This window comes from Grampus griseus, assembly GCF_964374135.1.
Source record: "Grampus griseus genome assembly, chromosome: 1".
In the NCBI taxonomy this organism is placed as follows: Eukaryota; Metazoa; Chordata; class Mammalia; order Artiodactyla; family Delphinidae; genus Grampus; species Grampus griseus.
This window is the reverse complement of record NC_139017.1, coordinates 94,981,248-95,001,456: the sequence shown is the minus strand read 5'-3', so window position 1 is coordinate 95,001,456 and position 20,209 is coordinate 94,981,248. Positions and strand designations below refer to the sequence as shown.

At 39.0% G+C, this 20,209-nt stretch overlaps 1 protein-coding gene across 4 annotated transcripts in view; it reads left to right on the top strand.

Moving 5' to 3' along the window:
- Window positions 1-19,185, top strand: part of CDC14A (cell division cycle 14A) — a gene marked incomplete at both ends in the record, with an annotated part of 163,767 nt that extends 144,582 nt beyond the window's left edge. For 3 of the 4 annotated variants that reach the window (XM_082669729.1, XM_082669728.1, XM_082669731.1), the window contains 5 exons: window positions 2,336-2,495; window positions 13,670-13,785; window positions 15,826-15,873; window positions 17,904-18,026; window positions 18,735-19,185. In XM_082669729.1, coding sequence (XP_082525855.1) covers window positions 2,336-2,495; window positions 13,670-13,785; window positions 15,826-15,873; window positions 17,904-18,026; window positions 18,735-19,185 — 898 coding nt within the window. The remainder of the gene's footprint in view (window positions 1-2,335; window positions 2,496-13,669; window positions 13,786-15,825; window positions 15,874-17,903; window positions 18,027-18,734) is intronic. The other variant, XM_082669730.1, reaches the window with a different exon arrangement.
- Between the last annotated feature and the right edge of the window lie 1,024 nt (window positions 19,186-20,209).

Genomic DNA, 20,209 nt, shown 5'->3' with positions numbered 1-20,209 from the left:
AGAAACATTCTTTAATCTAGTTTCAATTTTAGAACAATGTTAGGAATGAAAAGTCAGTCTTGTATGTGGACAGCATTTTATATCTATAATGGCTATCTATATCTGTATCATATCTATCTCTACATCTATATCTATATATCTGTATCCATACAGGCTGTCTCAGAAATTATATCTAAAGGTATTTCTTTTTCTCTTTTGCTTTATTTGGAAACTATTGAAAAATGAGCAAAAAGTAAAAGAAAAACAAAATTTCTTATTTGAAAGTAGGGTAGGATATTATATTTAAAATAAAGAAAAGCCCTCAACCATTCATTTCTACCCTATGCTGTTAACATTTGGGCACTTCTTCTCCTGACTTCTGAAGATGCTCTTGTTAACACAGTGTAGTCATGTGCTGCATGCTATCTTTTATGATAGCAACTTTAAAGGTTCCTTTTCAGAATTACTCTATCTTTGTTCTGCTTTGAGCTATATTTGTATTTATTTATTTTCAGATCATTTATTTTTTACAAAAGCAAACAAAGCACATTGTTTTTAAAAAGAGTAAAAAAGTGTAGACATTTTGTAGTAGAAAGCAAAATTTTCCTTTGTCACTGTTCTTCAGGGTAACTCATTAATATTTTGGCATATAATCTTCTAAATAACTGTGAACTGTGAATTGTAACCTTTTTCCCTTTTGTTTTTGTTTTTTAATAACAGGGTCACACTTTCCACACTCTGTCACTTATATTATTCATTCACTAATGCTTTATTTCATAGCTACTCTTCCCTGTCACCACATGTGAGTCCATCCCAGGCTTTTTACTGACTACATAATATTTCACGGAATAGATCTACTGTAATTTAATAAGCTGTTGTCCATTAGGGTGTCTCCATTATTTTGCTATTAGAAATAACATTGTAACAAGTGTTTGTATCTTGTACACAAGCGTGTATTTCTGTAGTGTAATACCTAGATATGGATTTGCTTGGTTGGAGGGATTGCATATGTAAAGTTTTGCTGTAATTTAAAGGATAAACTCTTCTTCAAGACTTTCAACAATTTTTAACTGTAAACAATAAAGTTCTGATTTGAGAATAAACATGGTTTAAAAGGAAAGACGGATTCCTGTTTAAAAGGAAAGATGGATTCCTTTCCTGAGGGCTCAATGAGACAGTACATTTCAGGGAGGGTTATTTGTTTTTCTCCTCATGTTTTAACCTGGATTTTCTGTGATATGTAGAACCTTTGAGAGAAAGTATTACTCGGTCTCCCTGCTGCTTTACAAAAGAAATCTATGTTCTTATTGGTGGCATCTCCCTGATAATGCTATTATTTCATTGCATGTTGGTATTCCTTGTGATGAACAATAATGTTTTTGGTTGAATTCTAATCTGTACAGTATGGTATAGTACAGAACAAAAACTGTTCTGTGGGGTAATTTATCTTAAAAGAAATACATGAAGGTGACTCGATCAATAAAAATAGTAGCCCCAGATTGTCATTTTACTTACACATTTAAGTTCTTTTCTTATAACCTTGAAAACAGTTGTAAATATGTCTTGTTTGAATAAAGGAAAGCTTATAGATGAACGTCAAATACATTTTCTTTTTCCAAAAGGATCATCTAATTGAGGCTATAAACCTTATTTTTAGGTTATAAGAGTGGGTTTGTAAAGTTATATGTTCATGGCTTTTCATGATACCACATACAATTAGGTGTTTGGTACTTTTTTAAGGTACTATCTCCATCTAACTTAAGTTTATTCACCACATCTTTGAGTCCATTTCACTCCAGCTATTTTTACAGATGTATCAAATTGCTATTTGAGAACTATATTACAGATTTCAAATTCATGTTTAAAAGACAAATTGGCTCACTGTCTTTATGGCTGTGGAATTTGTCTTAAACACTGGGAACCTTAATAGTCAACCCATGTAGGGCTATATAGACATATATTGGAAGAAGGGTTTTGTATTTAATATATAACTTTATTTATTTTTTGAATTTTATTTTATTTTCTTATACAGCAGGTTCTTATTAGTTATCCATTTTATAATCCCAATCGCCCAATTCAGCACACCACCATCCCCACCCCCCTGCGGCTTTCCCCCCTTGGTTGTTCTCTACATCTGTGTCTCAATTTCTGCCCTGCAAACCAGTTCATCTGTACAACTTTAAATAATTTATTTTGGCATTCAGAAAATGACTTTATTTTTCTTTAAGACTTCATAATCTTTCTAGTCTGATCTGCAAATGTCTATCTGCTAATCTTTTTGTCTATAAGATATACTTTTGAGGAGGTGATACTCATTTATTTCAAAGATTATTTTGTTTTTTTCTCCTTTTTACAGGAAACAGGCATCGTTGTGGGTCCAAGGAGACATTTTCCGATCCAAACTGAAAAATAGACCATCCAGTGAAGGAAGTATTAATAAAATTCTTTCTAGCTTGGATGATATGTCTATTGGTGGAAACTTATCTAAAATACAAAACGTGGAGAGATTTGGAGAGGTGAGTTTTTTCCAGGAAGATTTTCGTGTCTCCTTAAGACTAACGTTCTGCATTTCTTTGTTTCCCAATTGAACACATATAACATAGCCACATCTCTTCTCTGAATGCTGCAGTACTAAATTTTTAGGCATGGAGTCAACACCTATAAAGCAATAATAAAAGCAAAGAAAGCAATTATCCTTAAAAAGAAAAAAGCTGTAATTTAAGGAGTACAATTATAAAGGAGTCTACTCTGGTTTGGAAAATACTTACAAAAAAGAAATAGAAAAGCAAACTTTCTCTTTTAAAATGGAAATAGATATCAACAAGAAAAATCTTAATGGGACAGTTGGATATTACATACCACAAGTGGTACATTGAAGCCTCAAATTCATGATTTCTAAAGTAAGTCCAGAGTTGAAAACATAATCAGGGGCAACTTTTATTTTTTTTAATTGAGACTCCATTATAAACAAACCACTTTAAACAATTGACATACATCGTCTGATTTAATCTCCATAACTACCTGGTGAGTTAGTCAATATTATCTCTATTTTATAATAAGGAAATTGAATATTAGAGAAGTTCTCAGTGTCAGAAACATGATTCAGTCCAGGTCTATCTGATTTCAAACCCATATTTTTTTCTATTATACTTGCTACCTCAATAAAAATGATAGTGATTCACTAAGAATTAAGATCATGGGCATTTTTGGAGGTAGAAGCAACCTTGAAATAATTTGTTCTAGTTTCCTCTCTTGTGTGGATCAGAAACCCGGGTCGCACAAAATTTTTTACTTGCCCAAGGTTACAGAGTTTTCAAGTAGTGGGGCCACCTTAAGAGCTGGTAGTCTGACTCCTAGTTTAGCTCTGTCTACCACAGTATGCCTGAGGTGAAGCTAAGCACCTAGTTTATATTTATATTTTTATGTCACTAAAGGGGCAAAAAAGCTATTAAAATATTTAAGTAGCCAGTGTAGGTTTACATTCAATTAGGCAGTGACCCATTAGACATGGACAAGGACCTTGCGCAAGTTTAGCCCTCAAGGATGGAAAGAATGCATCATAGCTCTGTTAGGTCAACAGTTGGCATCCCAAACAGATTTTTTTTCACCAGGAAAGATAACAAGCGTGCTCGGAGATAGGGAGTGTTTTCTTCAAGAGGAAGGATGGGGACTGCTGGAGGAACTGAGTTTTCAACCCTGTGGTATGTTCTCCAGGACAGCCACTGATGAAGTGGCTAAGTTTACTGGTTTGAGTCATCTGTCCTGACCAAGCATAAATCTTATTAGCCAAGGTCGTGTTGATGTTCAGAGCCCTTGTAGACCTTTTCTTGTCTCTGTGTTATGGTTTGGCCTTTTCAAAGCAAACAAAAAGGATCTGGACTGACATTTTAATGAGATAATGTAGCTAAACAAGAACACTTTGTTGCTCTGGTCAGCATTTCCTCCCCAGGTTTGAGTTCAAGTAAATAAGGCTTTTGAGTTATGACCTCTGAAGAGGCACATATGAAACCCATCCATCTATCTGAGAAATATATTTATCTTGCAGGAACATAATGCTTTTTATATCATAATCTGTATTAAATTAACATCTGGTAGTTGGAACATTTCATTCTCATAACTTTTTTAGATCCCAGTTTGTTGAACTTGAGACTGAATAACATTTATTTATCACTGGAAGGGTGATGAATGCAATATGATTGAAATTTAAAATAAGTCAGTTTGAAATATGAGCATATATTCAGATGTTGGCTGTTTTACCTCGTTCCTATTTCCCACCCCCCAAATTAATTACTTAGCTCTCATTCAGAAGTGCTATTATTTTTGAAATTAGAGGACAGAAATGAAAGAGTTCAGAAATACTAGAGAATGATGGTGTGGTTAAGATTGTAGACAGTGACATATCTATGGGTTTTGGACGACTTTATAGTTAGGTGATGCTTTGTGCAAGTACCTCTTCTGATTCTGAGCCTTTTTATTGCTATGCTTATCTGGTGCTGTCTCCATGAATATGGGGAGTTAGTTTACTCAAGTGAGTATAACAGAGTTAGTGATTCCTTTATCATTCTTGTGAATTCCAGTTGGGAAAATACGTCAAGAATGCTGCAAGGGTTTTAATGTTTCAAGTTCTATACCAATATTCAGGATAGAAGCCCATGGAAATCCTGGATTTATTTAGTTTATATACAGAGAAAGTGCAAAAAGCCAGTGTTCTTCTAGAGGTAGTTTTTTTTTTTTTTTAAGTCAAAAGCAGAGATAGCAAATTAGTTTTTGATTTCTATGCCTATAGGAATTTTCCTGTGATTGGTTATTAGGAAGCTTGGGAAGCTCCGTAGTTACCTGATTTGGGGAGCTTGAATGTATAGTTTTTCAGTGCTTACGGGGTGGGTAAAAGGAAAATAATCAAAAGTACGAACCAGAATGATTCAGGCCATAGTAATGGAGTAGGTTGTGGCTGTAATGAATTCTCTTCGCCCACTTAGAGTTATGAGAAATCTTTTAAAAATAGAGGCTTTTCCTTTATTGAACCTGGTCTTCAGTGCTGGGCTAGGAACTATGAAATGTACACAGCCCATCCTGTGGGTCTGGAGGGGGCTCCCTGCTTCACGGCCCTGCCTTGCACTGTCCTTTTCCTCCATGGTCCTTACTTCGCCTTCCTTGCTGGGCAATACGCTTTGTAAGGATGGAGGCTTCTATCTGCCCTCATCATAAGTCTATTCCTAGCCCACAGGGCCTTCGTAAATATTACCTGAATGAGTGAAGGCTGACAGTTTCACAGAAAACAAACGAGAATACAGACATGAAACTGGTAATAATCCAAGCTATCCAAGGGTAGCATATGCTCAAATATAAAATAGTACCAGCAATAAGTGCTCATTTTGACATTGAGTGGCCTTAGGATCCATTCTGTATTGGGGTTATTAAAAAATGGCTTTAAATGGAATCGAATGCACTTTATTTAAAGTGCCAGATGTATAAGGAGTTAAATGAGGAGCTTACGGGGCAACAACCACCACCTAAATGGCACCTACTATGTGCCCGGCACTGTCCTAAGCACTTTATTACATGGATTAATTTTAGGCCCTAGAAGAGCTGTATGAAATAGGCACCTTTACAAGGTCCATTTCACAGATGACATAACTGAGGTAGAGGAAGTGAAGCTGCCTGCCCAAGATCACAAAGTACAGAGTGGAGTTGTCATTTGAACGCAGGCACTGTGGCCCCAGCGTTGGCCTCTGACCCTGAGGCCTCTCACTGTACTATGCTGCCTCTCCACTGGGTCCTCTTTGTGGCTCTAGTGCATTGCATACAGTCATTTTGGACATAAGCTTAGCCAACGTGTCCTAATAAATTTCTCCTGGAACTGCAATTGCTTTTATCTTTTTCCTACTCTAGGGTGATAGTCCAGTATTAGCACACCAGTCAGTGTGTACTCTTGAGTTAGAGATATTAATTAGATACAGGTGCTGCTGACGTTTAGCCATGAGTTACCATGATTTATAAAATCCTTTGCCCATGAGCTGGGTACATCTTTAAAAAAATCTATGAAGTAAAAATTAAATCTCTAAGGCCCTACTTTTAAGCACCTTTCTTTCCACTCTTAGGCCCACTAAGGCATTCCAGGTCCAATCTGAAAGCCGCAGGGATCCACCAGAGGCTATCAGTAAGGGGAGTGACAGTACACAGATTCACCCTTTGAGGAGCTCACCCTGGCTGTGCTGTGGAAGGGGTGCTTGTATCTGTGTGTGGCCCGGGGTTGGAAGGCCAGGGAGTTGGTCATGAGGCAGTGGTCCAGGTGACGAGGTCTGAACCAGTGGCAGGGAAAAGGATAAGGAGACGAATTTGGGGAGCTCTGATAAATCCAAAGTTTTTATTGATCAGAAACAATTTATGAAGGCGACCTCTTTGCCTTTCTCCAACTTTTACATCTCATAGGATTAACATCTGAGAGATGAAAAGAATTTTAGAGATGACCCAGTCATTTTTCCTTGCCAAATCATTTAAATCTGCTAAAAATTCCATTTTTGTCTTTTTCTTTCAGTCCTTAGACTTCTATTTTTACTTGTTTCTATTTCAAACTCTCCTTTTATGTCATTTTTCTATTATAACTCTTCCATCTTTATTCCATAGTGTGCTGTATTTCATCTAAAATATCTTTTCTTAATGGCATACACAATGGCCTCCCTAGTAGTTTTCTCTGTTACCATTTTATTAATGGTAACATTAGTAAATAAATTTATTAATGTGTTGGTCAGTAATTTATCCAACTGAAATCTATGGGCACAATTTAATTTATTTGATTTTGGTTTTCATCTTGTCTGCATATAGAGAACAACTGGTGGAATAAAATGCATCTTCATATTTTATGCTAGTTGTTCTTTAGCTAGACCATCACCTATAAATAACAATATCTTTAAAAATTCTCCTTCTTTATGTGTTTTAGTTGGCTCTATTTTCCTGTCTTTATGTAGGGCAGGCTTGTATCCAGAAGAAAACGCACTGATGCTCAGACCCTCCAGAGGGCGACAGGGGGTCTGAGAACAGACCCCCGTCCTTGGGGGAGCCAAGATATCAGGGTCTTCCCTGAACTAGGCTTCTTCACCATTGCCAGCAATCGTGTGGCTTTGTTTCAGGGGATCTGCTGCTTCCAGAGTAGCTGAGAGCAAGAGGGGGGCTATACTGGGACTCTGGGGAAAGGGGCTGGAGCCCAAGAGCACACGGAGGCCTGGGTTAAATTCTCGGCATTTATCGTTTGTGACTTTGTTCATCGTTAGTCATCATGAGGAATGAATTTGGTATAAAGAATGCGGTATAACAGTACCTGATGAGAAACATCTTCAAACTGCCCTCGGTCCCCCAGTTCTTGGGATTGATTTATGCCTCATGACAAATGGAACTCTATTTTCTAATATACTTTTCCCCACGCAGGCGCTTGTGACCTAGTATATATTATAAGTGCCCTAATAAATACAGGGGTTGGTTATATTCCTGTCTGCGTGACTTATTCAGGATTCCAGGAGACCAAAGTCCTCTTCTATATAGTTTTTTTTTCTTTTTATAAAAATATTTTTTATTGAAGTATAGTTGATTTACAATGTTGTGTTAATTTCTGCTGTACAGAAAAGTGATTCAGTTATATATATATACACATTCTTTTTTTAATATTCTTTTCTATTATGTATGGTTTATCATAGGATATTGAATATAGTTCCCTGTGCTATACAGTAGGACCTCGTTGTTTATCCATTCTATATATAAAAGCTTGCATCTGCTAACCCCAACTTCCCATTCCATCCCTCCCCAACCCCCTCCCACTTGGCAACCACCAGTCTGTTCTCTATGTCTGTGAGTCTGTTTCTATTTCATAGATAGGTTCATTTGTGTCACATTTTAGATTCCACACATAAGTGATATCATATGGTATTTGTCTTTCTCTTTCTGACTTCATTTAGTGTGATAATCTATAGTTGCATCCATGTTGCTGCAAATGGCATTATTTTGTTCTTTTTTATGACTGAGTAGTATTCCATTGTATATATGTACCACATTTTCTTTATTCATTCGTCTGTTGATGGACATCTAGGTTGTTTCCATGTCTTAGCTATTGTGAGTAGTGCTACTGTGAACATAGGGGTGCATGTATTTTTTTGAATTATAGTTTTGTTGATATATGCCCAGGAGTGGGCTCGCTGGATCATATGGTAATTCTATTTTTAGTTTTCTGAGGAACCTCCATACTGTTTTCCACAGTGGCTGCACCAACTTACATTCCCACCAACAGTGTAGGAGGGTTCCCTTTTTCCACATCCTCTCTAGCATTTGTTATTTGTAGACTTTTTAATGATGGCCATTCTGACCAGTGTGAGGTGGAACCTCACTGTAGTTTTGATTTGCATTTCTCTAATAATTAGTGACGTTGAGCACCTTTTCCTGTGCCTGTTGGCCATCTGTATTTCTTCTTTGGAGAAATGTGTATTTAGGTCTTCTGCCCATTTTTCGATTGGGTTGTTTGTTTTTTTGTTGTTGAGTTGTATGAGCTGTGTATTTTGGAAATTAAGCCCATGTTGGTTCATCATTTGCAAATGTTTTCTCCCATTCTGTAAGTTGTCTTTTCTTTTTATGGTTTCCTTTGCTGTGCAAAAGCTTGTAAGTTTGATTAGGTCCCACTTGTTTATTTTTGTTTTTATTTCTGTTGCCTTGGGAGACTGATCTAAGAAAACATTGGTATGATTTCTGTCAGAGAATGTTTTGCCTGTGATCTCTTCTAGGAGTTTTATGGTGCCCTGTCTTATGTTTAAGTCTTTAAGCCATTTTGAGTTTATTTTTGTGTGTGGTGAGAGGGTGTGTTCATTGATTTACATGCGGCTATCCAACTTTTCCAACACCACTTGCTGAAGAGACTGTCTCTTTCCCATTGTATATTCTTGCCTCCTTTGTCAAATATTCCTATTGTATATAATTGACCGTAGGTGTGTGGGGCTTTTTGTTTCTTAATTTTGTAATTTAAATGTGTTTTGAATAACACTGTATATAACTATTTTTGTCAAGAGTTTGAAGGCTGTTAATCATTTACTAAGAATTTTATAACTCATATATTTTATATTCTTAGTCCTAAAAATGGCTAAAACTTCTTACAGTAGCCACAGAAATAAAATAAGGGGAGATAGGTTGAGACAAAAAAAAACATGATTTATATTTTAGCAGATATTTTTCAGACCTGTACTGTGTGTCCAGATCTTTTCCCCTCCCTCCTCCTTCCCCAGGTCCTGAGTTCCAGGCAGTTTCTCCTACCTTAATCCAATCTGTCCTCTCTCACCAGACCACTGCTGTGCCCCCCGCCCCCAGTCTTGATCTCTCTGAGTTATTCTCCTCACATTAATCAACTGGGAGGAAATATTTACAACACATTCAAATGAAAGTTTTTTTTATTTTAATGTAAAGAGCTCTTAAGAAATCAATGTGCGGCTTCCCTGGTGGCTCAGCGGTTAAGAATCCACCTACCAATGCAGGGGACATGGGTTTGAGCCCTGGTCCGGGAAGATCCCACATGCCGTTGAGCAAGTAAGCCCGTGTGCCACAACTACTGAGCTTGTGCTCTAGAGCCCACGAGCCACAACTACTGAGCCCACACGCCTAGAGCCTGTGCTCCACAAGAGAAGCTACCGCAATGAGAAGACCGCGCACCACAACGAAGAGTAGCCTCTGCTTGCTTCAACTAGAGAAAGCCCGTGCACGGCAATGAAGACCCAATGCACCCAAAAATAAATAAAGAAAATAAATAAATTTATAAAAAAAAATCAATGTGAAAACTCCATGTACACAAATAAAACAAAATGGGGGCCCTTATGGTTGGTAAATATAAAAAAATGTGCTACTTCTCTAGGAATGAAAGGAACACAGATGCTATTTATGCCTATCAACTTGTATGAGATTAAAGAAATGTATGCAGTATTAGCAAGGGTTTGGGGATTAAAAAGCTCTTAAACATTGCTAGTTGGAGTTTAAAATGGTGTAGCCTTTCTGGAGGGCGGTTTGATAACATGTAGCAGGAGACTTTAATCTAGCAATTCCACTTCTATGCATTTATCTTAAGGCAATAATAATAGGACAGTGTTCAGAAACCATGTGTTTATACAAGGATGTTTGTTGGAACTGTTTATAGTGATGAGAGACAGCAAACAGCCTGATTTAGGGCGAAATATATAAAATTTGATACATCTCAACAATGGAATTTTATGGAGCAATAAAACATGATAATGTAGAAGATTTTTAAAATCTACCCTGAAGCACTTCTGTAGTATATTTAAGTGAAAAAGTAGGTTACAAAGCAGCATGTATAATTCAACCTCCTTTTGAGAGGAAGAAATGTGTTGGTGGGTATGTATAGATAGCACAGGGGAAAGTCTGGAAGACTATATGACAGAATGCTAATGTGTTTTACTTTGATGGTAAGTATGTAGGTGGCTTTAATATTTTTTTAATCTCTTTTCTGTAGTTTGTTGTTACCTATGACAAACAAGTATTATATGGTAAAATATATATATTTTTTCTTTGGAAAAGACATGGTTTCCTTCTCCAGAGGTTGAGAGCTGGGACTTAATATATAATGTTTTCATTTTCTTTGAGAGCCAGTGTACCTAAGTAAACTCCTTAAGGAGCTTAAGAAAAAATATATTAATTCTGGGTAGTTAGGTACATGGCTGGCTGTTACATCATTTTGTTGTTTTCTACGTGTTTGAAATGTATTATAATTTAAAATTTTTTCACCTTTAAGATTTACAATAAAGTGGGAGAAATAAACACATGTAAAGTAACTATAATATAAATATACTGTTACTTTCTTTAACTGTATATTTTAAAATTAATTTTTATTTTAGAAAATAATATATGACCACAGTTTTAGAAATAGCAAAAGTATTGAATTCTAATAAAAAATCAGTTCCCTATCCCACCTTTCTGTATCCCCAGACCCATTCTCAAACAGGAGAAACCTGTAAGCAAATTAACTGCCAAATTTCTAAATATCTTTTTTTTTTTTTTTTTGCGGTATGCGGGCCTCTCACTGTTGTGGCCTCTCCCGTTGCGGAGCACAGGCTCTGGATGCGCAGGCTCAGCGGCCATGGCTCACGGGCTTAGCCGCTCTGCGGCATGTGGGGTCTTCCTGGACGGGGGCACGAACCCGTGTCCCCTGCATCGGCAGGCAGACTCTCAACCACTGCGCCACCAGGAAAGCCCTAAATATCTTGCTATAATGCTACTTTTAAAAGCTTATCAATTTCGGACATTTTTCTATTGCCTCCTGGTTATGGTAGATAGGATTAGTTCTCCTACCTTGCTATCACCTCTACTTCCCCTAGCTTCCCAATATAGCTATATTATAATTTTTGGTTAAACCCAAATAATGTATACATTATTACAAATATTGCTCACTGTTGAACTTAGTAGCCCACTATGACTGATTTCTTTGTTGAAGCTCCTTTTTTCCCCCTAGAGTTATTTGCTCTTTTTATTTGTGTAGTTTTCTATATATCTGGGAAAAGAGAATGCTACTCTCCCCTCCTCCCCAAATTGTGCCAAGCAATTAAAATTTTTTTCAAAATCTCAACACAGCAAAAAAATCTTACCAAGTCCGTTGTTTTCCTGAAGACACTTCTGCCTTCCAACCTGAACTAATTGTTCTACAGCCCAAATATAGAGTTCTGACCCAAGGCCTTCTCTTCACACTTCTCAGTTGGATCCCTAATTTTCCTGGATCTCATGTTGTCTTCTTTCCTTCTCCTGAAGCATATCCTATAATAGTTTTCGCAGAAAGATTGTCAGAGAGGTAAATTTTTGTACTTTTATTCTACTTTTACACTTGACAGATAGGTTGAATATTGCAATTTCAAGTTGAGAATTACTTTTCCTTAGAATTTTGAAGGCATTTTAGAGCTGAGAACGCAAAGATCCTCCTAGTTGAATAGACAAACGTGCTTTCCTGGCTTTCTCACTAAGGCACTCATTAGACAGTGAAACGGATTGTGGTGTGGATCCGGTCCGACCTTCAAGAAGCTCTCCTTGCCAGTCTTATGAAGGCTTATATACTTCTTGAGACCCCCTCATATTTTGGAGCCTCTTGGCTATGTGCTTGTCCTTCTGTCAGGCACACGTAACTGCGACCAACCCAGCACGTTGGGTGCTAGATGAAGCTAAGCTCAGCTTCTCAGGTGTTACTATCCTGCTTGCAAGCCTAGCCTTCAGGCGTGCCTGATTTCTGTTCCTACAGGCTTCCTTGGGTGGTAGTAGATTTCCCCCCACTGGGATTGTATGGACAAAGATGAATGATATAATTGATTCCTCGGGACTTTATAGGTGGGCATCTCTTAATAACTCTAAGAGAACGCCTGACTTTGGGGTTCCACGATCCTGTGACTGTTAGATCGGAGTTCTTTGCCGGCATGGCCCTTCCTGTGACCTTGGCTTGGCTTGCGTCGCTTGTACTCATTCTTTAAGACTCAGCCAAGGGATTGTCTCCTCTGGGAAGCTTTCATCTTCATTTCTTTTTCTTTCCTATTAGCTGTGTATTTTGTATGTCTTTTTTTTTTTTAAATCAGAGCTGTAGTGGTGAGGTGTGGTCTTTTTACCCAGGACATGCCTACTGAGCTCCAGATGAATCCATGGACCCCAAAATAGATGGCAAGGAACAAAAAAGTGTTTTGATTCAGGAATGGCTGTCAAAAATGACTAAAAGGTCACTGAGGGAAGTGCGTTTTTGTACATTCTTCATCAAATAAGACTTCTAGCTTTAAAGAAGAGAGGAGACTCTTATGGCTAGAAATGATCTTAGCAAATTCAAACCTTTTGATTTATTTTCAGGTGAGGAAAAATACAATCTTTATGGTGAAATGTTAGTGTGCCGTGGCATATATTTTAGAAAGAACATTGTATCTGAGGACAAGAAATCTGATTTTAAAATCATAGCTCTGTCATGAAGAGTTTAGGGGAGCTTAGGCAATAGTCTTATCTTCCACAAGCACCTCCTTTTTTCATCTTCAAATTAAGGGTAATGGTGCCCTCCCCACCACCGCTCCCTGGGTTGTGAGAATTAAATGTGACCTGGTATGCAAAAAAGACCTGGTGTGGTACTTATATATATTTTTCCAACTACAAGACTTGGTTCAGCAGGAAACACACTTTCCCAGTCCAGTAAGCTTGGAAAAATCTTGAGTGCTTTTAATAGTGTTAAATGATGTTAATAAGTTACTGTATAGATATCCTAAATTGTTTTATCTTTCACTTATGTAAACAAGCTATGGAATTTGCAGTGATGGGTGCTGGTAGCTTCTGGAAAAATATTTGTACTGTATCTATTGAGCCAACCTATGTCTAAGCTATATTCAAAAGCACAATTTTGTCTGCAAGAACGTCTCCATGGTTGTGGTCCGTTGTCACAGAGCTCCTTTTAATAAATTCTACCACATCCATACCCATGCTTCTTTGATTTGGAATTCGACCAGTATATTTAATTGGTGATTAGTCCAGCGTTCTTTAGTATATATGTGGCCAATGCTGAATTCATAGTGCGTTAAAACTATTTAAGATAATCTGTATAAAACATATCCATATACCGAGATAATCTATAAACTGTTAAGAAATCTATATAAAGTAGAATTACTAGTAATGACCTTTCTGTGGAACATGAATTTTTTTCCAGAGTAATTTAGAAGAGGATGAAGATGTGGAAATGAAAAATAATATAACCCAGGGAGACAAACTACGTGCCTTAAAAAGTCAGAGACAGCCACGCTCCTCACCATCGTGTGCATTTAGGTAGATCTGTTTGAAACTTTTAAATTTATATTGTACCTCCATTTGTGGATAGAATATTTAATCTTCTCTTTTGAATATCATTCTACAAGTACTATGTTTACCTCTCATTTTTTGGTTTATTACTATTTTGTGTCATTTTTTAAATTATTTTATCACTGCGGGGAGTAGCTAAATTTTAGAAGCTTATTGAAAGCAGCTGCTGCATCTTAATCTCTGGAATTCCACCTTAAACTGCTAAGCAGTTGGTTGTCTTTGGGACTCTTCAAAATTCCACTTGGAATGGACTCTTCTGCTGTGAATGGGTTTCCTGTCCTATGGTGAATTCTCACAGATGTGCCAAGCATTTGTATTTAATCTAGAGTGTGCAGATAAGTATAGTATGCCAAGCTTTTGTTATATCCTAACTCCTTAGCCTTACTTTCTATTTTTGAGAATTGAATAAGCAATTCTTGCCTGTAAAGTTATAAACCATCTTGGTTTGGAGGTCTGAAATTACTCATCAGAATCAATTGATGGGACTTAACTTCTGACCACAACCTTTGAAATCTTCTGATAATTCGGATTAAGTGAAAAAAAAAAGACTTCAGAATCAATGTAGGTACAAAAATCTGTAAATATCAAGATTCTTTATTGTAATATAAGGAATGGCAAGTCCACAAATGAATATAACCAGAAGTGGCTACTTTCCTTTGATTTTTAAGTGAGAGAAATGCATAGCAAGAGAGATGTTTTGCTAGTATGATAAATGTCAAACAGACTCCTCACAGGGAATTTAGTTTTATGTATTATCTGGGAGGATTATAACACTTAAGTCAGGTTGGATCTGGTCATACCATTATCTGTGCTTTGGGTACTGGTTTCCTGCCCTGAAAAATGAAGGTTCATATAGCTCAAAGTTGAGGTGATTGTTTTCTATAGTAAAATGGAAAGGTGGGATAGCAAGTTTAATACTTAGTAATAATCACCAGCTACCACTAGGAAGTTGAGGAAATGTACCATTTACTGAGCAGCTGCTATGGGCCAGGAATCTTGTTAGGTGCCTAGTTTGGACATGAGGATTAACCGAGTTAACACAAAAGGTGTGCACCATTACCCACATTTGTGTTGGTTGCTTGAGGTCAGAGAGGTTAAATCACTCCCTAGCTGTTATTCAAACCCAGCACTGTTCAAAGTTCATGCTCTTTTCACTATATATATTGTCTAAGTCAGTGGAAGTTTCTTCAAGATCAGTTTAGATAACCAATTTTTTTTTTTTTTTTTTTTTTTTTTTTGGTACGCGGGCCTCTCACTGTTGTGGCCTCTCCTGTTGCGGAGCACAGTCTCCGGACGCGCAGACTCAGCGGCCATGGCTCACGGGCCCAGCCACTCCGTGGCATGTGGGATCTTCCCGGACTGGGACACGAACCCACGTCCCCTGCATCGGCAGGCGGACTCTCAACCACTGCGCCACCAGGGAAGCCCACCAATCTTTTTTTTTTTTATTCACCATTTTTTGTTTGAAACTCTAAGAAATTGCATCATATTGATTAAAATTAACTTCAAACAGATTTATGTTTGATTTTTAAGAAATCATAGGGGGAGGAAAGGGTAAGTTGGGGTGTAACTTGACAAATAAAAAGGCGAAAGAAGCCAGAGAATCTTCACTACACAAAACTTTAGAAGGTTCGTTCCAACATGGTGTTTTTCTTTTTCTTTTTATCCTCAGAAATATTCTCATTTTTTGGAATTTAGTTTTTCTTAAAAGCATCATGGCACCATGATCAAACATTTTTAACCTGAGTAGATGCAATACCACCTTCTGATGAAAAAGCATTTTGCTGTAAATGAAATTCAAGAGGAAACAAAATGACTAAAATAGATTTCCTGCTGATTCTAGGATTTATTTTATAAAGTGAATAAATACTAATATCCATTTGCAAGGTTTATCCCTCTTGCCCATTTAATAATTTTGCTGGTCTGACTCCAGATGATGTGACTTTTGGTCTTGGCTTAAATGTGTGACCCTGGTGTTGTGTGAACATTTGTCTTTGGTTTCTGTAGGTTGGAGGATATGAAAGGGCATCCAAGAGCAGTGTCCCAGCCTTCCAGGTACTGTCAACCAGGTTGAATTTCCAGTAGCTTATAAACAAATGCTACCCTTTAGATACATTTCCCAACCCTTAAGCCCATAGAAATAAACTGCCCACAGCTTTTCACTTTTAAAATTCCTTCCTTTCTGTTCTAGATTGTTACAATATGCTTTGTATTTAATGCTCACCCTGCAAAAATGTTATTTTCCTGAGGTGTCTACAGGGCCGTATGGCTGTGGGAATGATGCCAATGTACTTGGTGTGCCCAGTGCATGGTGGGATCTCTAATAAACTACAGTGGCTCTGCAACATGCCTTTCAAGCCAGTGATCGATTTTGCCTTGAATTTTTAACATTTCTGTTATTCTTCTTTCCTCCTATTTTTGCATGTATTTGTTCCCTTCCTTTGTTTTCTAGTTTTATTTCCTTCCCTATTCTCCATTTGAGGAGGAAACATTAGTGTTTTTCTCTGGAAAAATGTTCCCTGAACACTCCCTGGTGGTCTAAGTGATACCAGGATCAAGGGTAGGTCTTAGTGAGGGCTGTAGAAATGTTTGCCCAAAACTGTCATCAACAGATGGGGAAAAAAAGCTGAGTCATTCCTCAGCTCTGTTCTTATTCAGCTCTAGGTTTTAGGGTTGTTTAGTGAGGGCAGCTCTGAGATGGCCCAGACTTCTCCAGAAGCTTGAGCTGCTTCCTTGTACAACTTTTCCTGTTCTTGATTTAGAGGCAAACCATGTTGTAAGCTGCTGTTTGGAGGGAAGATGATGAAGAAAAGAGTCTACAAGTAAATCAGCTTTTCTATAGCAGATAGGAAAACAGGGTCCAGCTACATTAAAAGATTTGTCCAGGACAAAACACATTTGGTATTAAAACCATGACTGGGCCCTGAGAGTCCAGATTTGAGTCACTTTTCCCTTTTTGTTCACTCAGCAAATATTTCCTGAACACCTACTCTGAGTCTGGCACTGTGCTAGTCTGGGAATTGAAATGAGAAGCAGTTCTTTGCTCGTAATGGAGCTAATTTCGAGGGAAGTAGACGATATTAGACAATGAAATGTGGTACAAGAGCTGTGATTTACTATGAGAATATATGATGAAACTTGATGCTTACCCCGCCTGGGAATTCAGTGAAGGCTTGCTGTAAGAGGTAACAGCTGATTGCACCATTAAAGGATAAGCAATGGGAGTGAGTCAGATGGAGGTGGAAGAAAAAGGTGTGTGTAGAGGTGAGGTAAGGACAGGAGAAGATGCCTTGGCAGGAAAAATAGCGTATGCAAACTGGACAGAGGTGTGGACGCCGTCTATCCAGGCATCTCAGGGCATTTTCTGTAGCTGGAGAAGAGGTGTCTGGTGGGAAAATGTGGAGAATTGGCAAATGCCAGATTTTGGAGGGTTTTAAAGCCAAGCCAAGAAGTTTAGGCTTTCTGGGCATTGAAGACAAATTAGATGGTTTAAACAGTGAAGCAACCTGATTAGATATTTTAGATTTTGTTGGAGGCTATTCGGAATGTGAGTTTTAAGGAAACAGATTAAAAGGTGCTGCTAGGTGTCAAGGATAAGAAATAATGATGGCCTCTCCTAGGGCGGTTGCAGAGTGGAAAGATAAGGATAGATTTGAAATATAGAGAGGTAGAATCTCAGGACTTGGAAGGAATGAATGCCAGTGTCAAGGAAGGGAAGTGGTCAAGGATGGCAGGATGGTAGTTACCCCCAGGACTTTGGATCCTGGATTTGAATCCCAGCTTTGCCTCTCGCTCGCTGAGTGACTTTGGACGAGGAGCTTTTCCTTTGTGCCTCCATTTGCTCACTTGCAAAGTGCAGTCTTCGCTACCTCGTGGGGTTGCTGTGAGGAGAAGCTGAGTTAATGTCCCTCAGGTTCTTAGATGAGCGCTCAGCACAGAGTGAGGGCTGCGGCCGTGTTGGCTACTGTTACTAGGACCTGCCATGATCTCTTTAACGTTTATTAGTTTATCTTGTCCTAGTCTATTGGTGAATATTAAGATAACACAGCTTTTGTGTGATGCTTTGCCCATTTTTCTCCACAAAGATTGAGTTCTTCCCCACAAGGATCTGCATCTCCTTTGAAGACCTCAAAAGTGGCTTTGTCCCCTTCGGTGATGGCCAAGAGGATAAACAGAGGCTCTTTGTCCTCAGGCACCAGTGTAAGAAGGTAATTTTTCTCTCCTCCTTCTGAGGCACTGGCAGGAGGTAAAGGAAGGCAGCAGCAGACAATGGATTTGGCTGAAGTTTGTGAGAGGAGGGGACTGGGGGAAGGGGAGAAACCACAAAAAGCACTGCGACCCTCTAGGCTTCTGTTCCTGTCTTGAATTGTGGGGACATGGCCATGGAGGGAATGCTGTACGGCATCCCTTTCCAGAGCTTGCCCAACATGATCCAGGGAACAGAGCTCAGTGGTGCAGACTAATAATATACGACATAGTCATTTTCTCCCCTGATGTGTATGGGCCGAACTAAAATGGGTAGGGATGTTTGATGTAGTCATATGATCGAATATATAGAAGTTAAATCTTGTACTTAGGTCTGCTTTGTACTCTCCCCTTATATAGTCCTTTTCATTTACTTCCTGCCACAGGGCAAGTAGAAACCCGCACATATTCTATTTCAGGATCTCTGGTCAAACTGTTTTAGCCAGCTTCTTGAGTCTTAACTACTTTTGACAGAGGAACTTACCATGTATAACTAAAGGCCACATATTATAATATCACCAAGAGCAATTCTGTCACCATTTGCGTTGATCAGAACTGTCTTCATCCCATTCCCCTAATGTCGTAATCATGTGTTTTAGAAACGTGAACCCTGTGTGAGTATACATGGTTGTCTATGTTCCCCCCCCGCCCCACCTGTGTTTTTCGTTCAGCTTTTCCATGAACTCCCGGCTAGCCAGTTCTCTAGGGAACTTGAACGCTGCAGCAGACGATCCAGAGAACAAAAAGACTGCCTCACCCTCCAAGGTGGGTTTCGTAGGCAACCCGTTCACCAGCCTCTTGAATGGCAGCTCCCAGCTGCCTGCCAGAAATTACCCTGAGCTCAACAACAACCAGTACAGCAGAAGCAACAGCAGCAGTGGGAGTGCCCTGAACAGTCAGCCAGGCCCTCACAGCGCCAAGACCGAGGATCACGCCACCGCCCTGCGGCCCTCCTACACCGGCCTTTCTTCTTCCTCAGCGAGATTCCTGAGCCGATCAATCCCTGTAAGTTCACAGACACCACCTCTTGGCCCTCAGAACCCTGAACACAACTTTTGTGCCTTGCCTTCCCAGCCGAGGCTGCCACCAAAGAAATTTAATTGCGCCAAGGAAGCCTTCTGATCGATGCCTTCCCTCTGTGCTGTGAAACTGTCTCTGCACGTACATCTGCTGGCTCTTCTTCAAGTAAATGCCAAGTGTCGACCCAGTTTTCTTCCTTCCTTCTTTTTCTTCTCCTTTTCCCACTCCTTTTAAAGTGATTTCTCTAGGAAGGGTAGCAGCTTTCATTCCCTTCATCATGGACACCGTTGTCTTCAGTTACTTTTCACTGAAGTTTCGAATCACTCAGCAAAGTCAGGGGTCGAGTCATACGACAGACAGCATCTGCTTTGGTTGTAGTGGCTTTTTTTTATCCTGGCTTTTTCTACATCATTTATCAGTGGATGAATATGGAGTATTTAAATGTGGAAGGTGTTGAATGAACAGTGTCTACTCAGAACTAACCATCAAGCCCTTGACTAGGTCATCTGCAGGGAACTGACCCAGAATTATTAAATGGCAAATGGAGGGTGCTTATATGGCAGGTTTATGGTAGGTACTCGGGATGTAGGGGACGGGAAGGCAGGGTAACAGGAAGACGTTTAAAATTAGCTGTCACTCTTCTAGAGACAGGATGGAAGATCTCCAAACACATTTTACCCATGAGCGCTTCATTTTGGTTACCAAGCCCCCTTTGTGACCAGTAATCCCTATTAGGGTAAAATCTTGTTGGTCCACCCCCCCACCCCGTGAATCACTTTAATCACATATTTTGATTGCCTCAAAAGGAATTGAGATCTATGGGAATGTGAGTTTTGATGTGAGAGAACAAGGACAAGATAGGAAGGAGAAATAGAAATAGATGCCACAGATCAAGGCAACGTCAGTCAATGTTAAAATGCGACATTGACTCCACTCAGGCACAAGCAAGCCCCAGGTGTTCTGGGAAGGCTGTGGTCTGGCACCCCTTCATGTCCACTGTTCTTCAAACACTTCCTCAGCCATTATCCTGGAAGAAGCGGGTCTCTGCAGGGGAGGGGAGGGGAGGAGAAGTGCGGGTGGCAGTGTGCCTTTCACCCCTCTCAGCAAATCCATACCCCACGGTAAA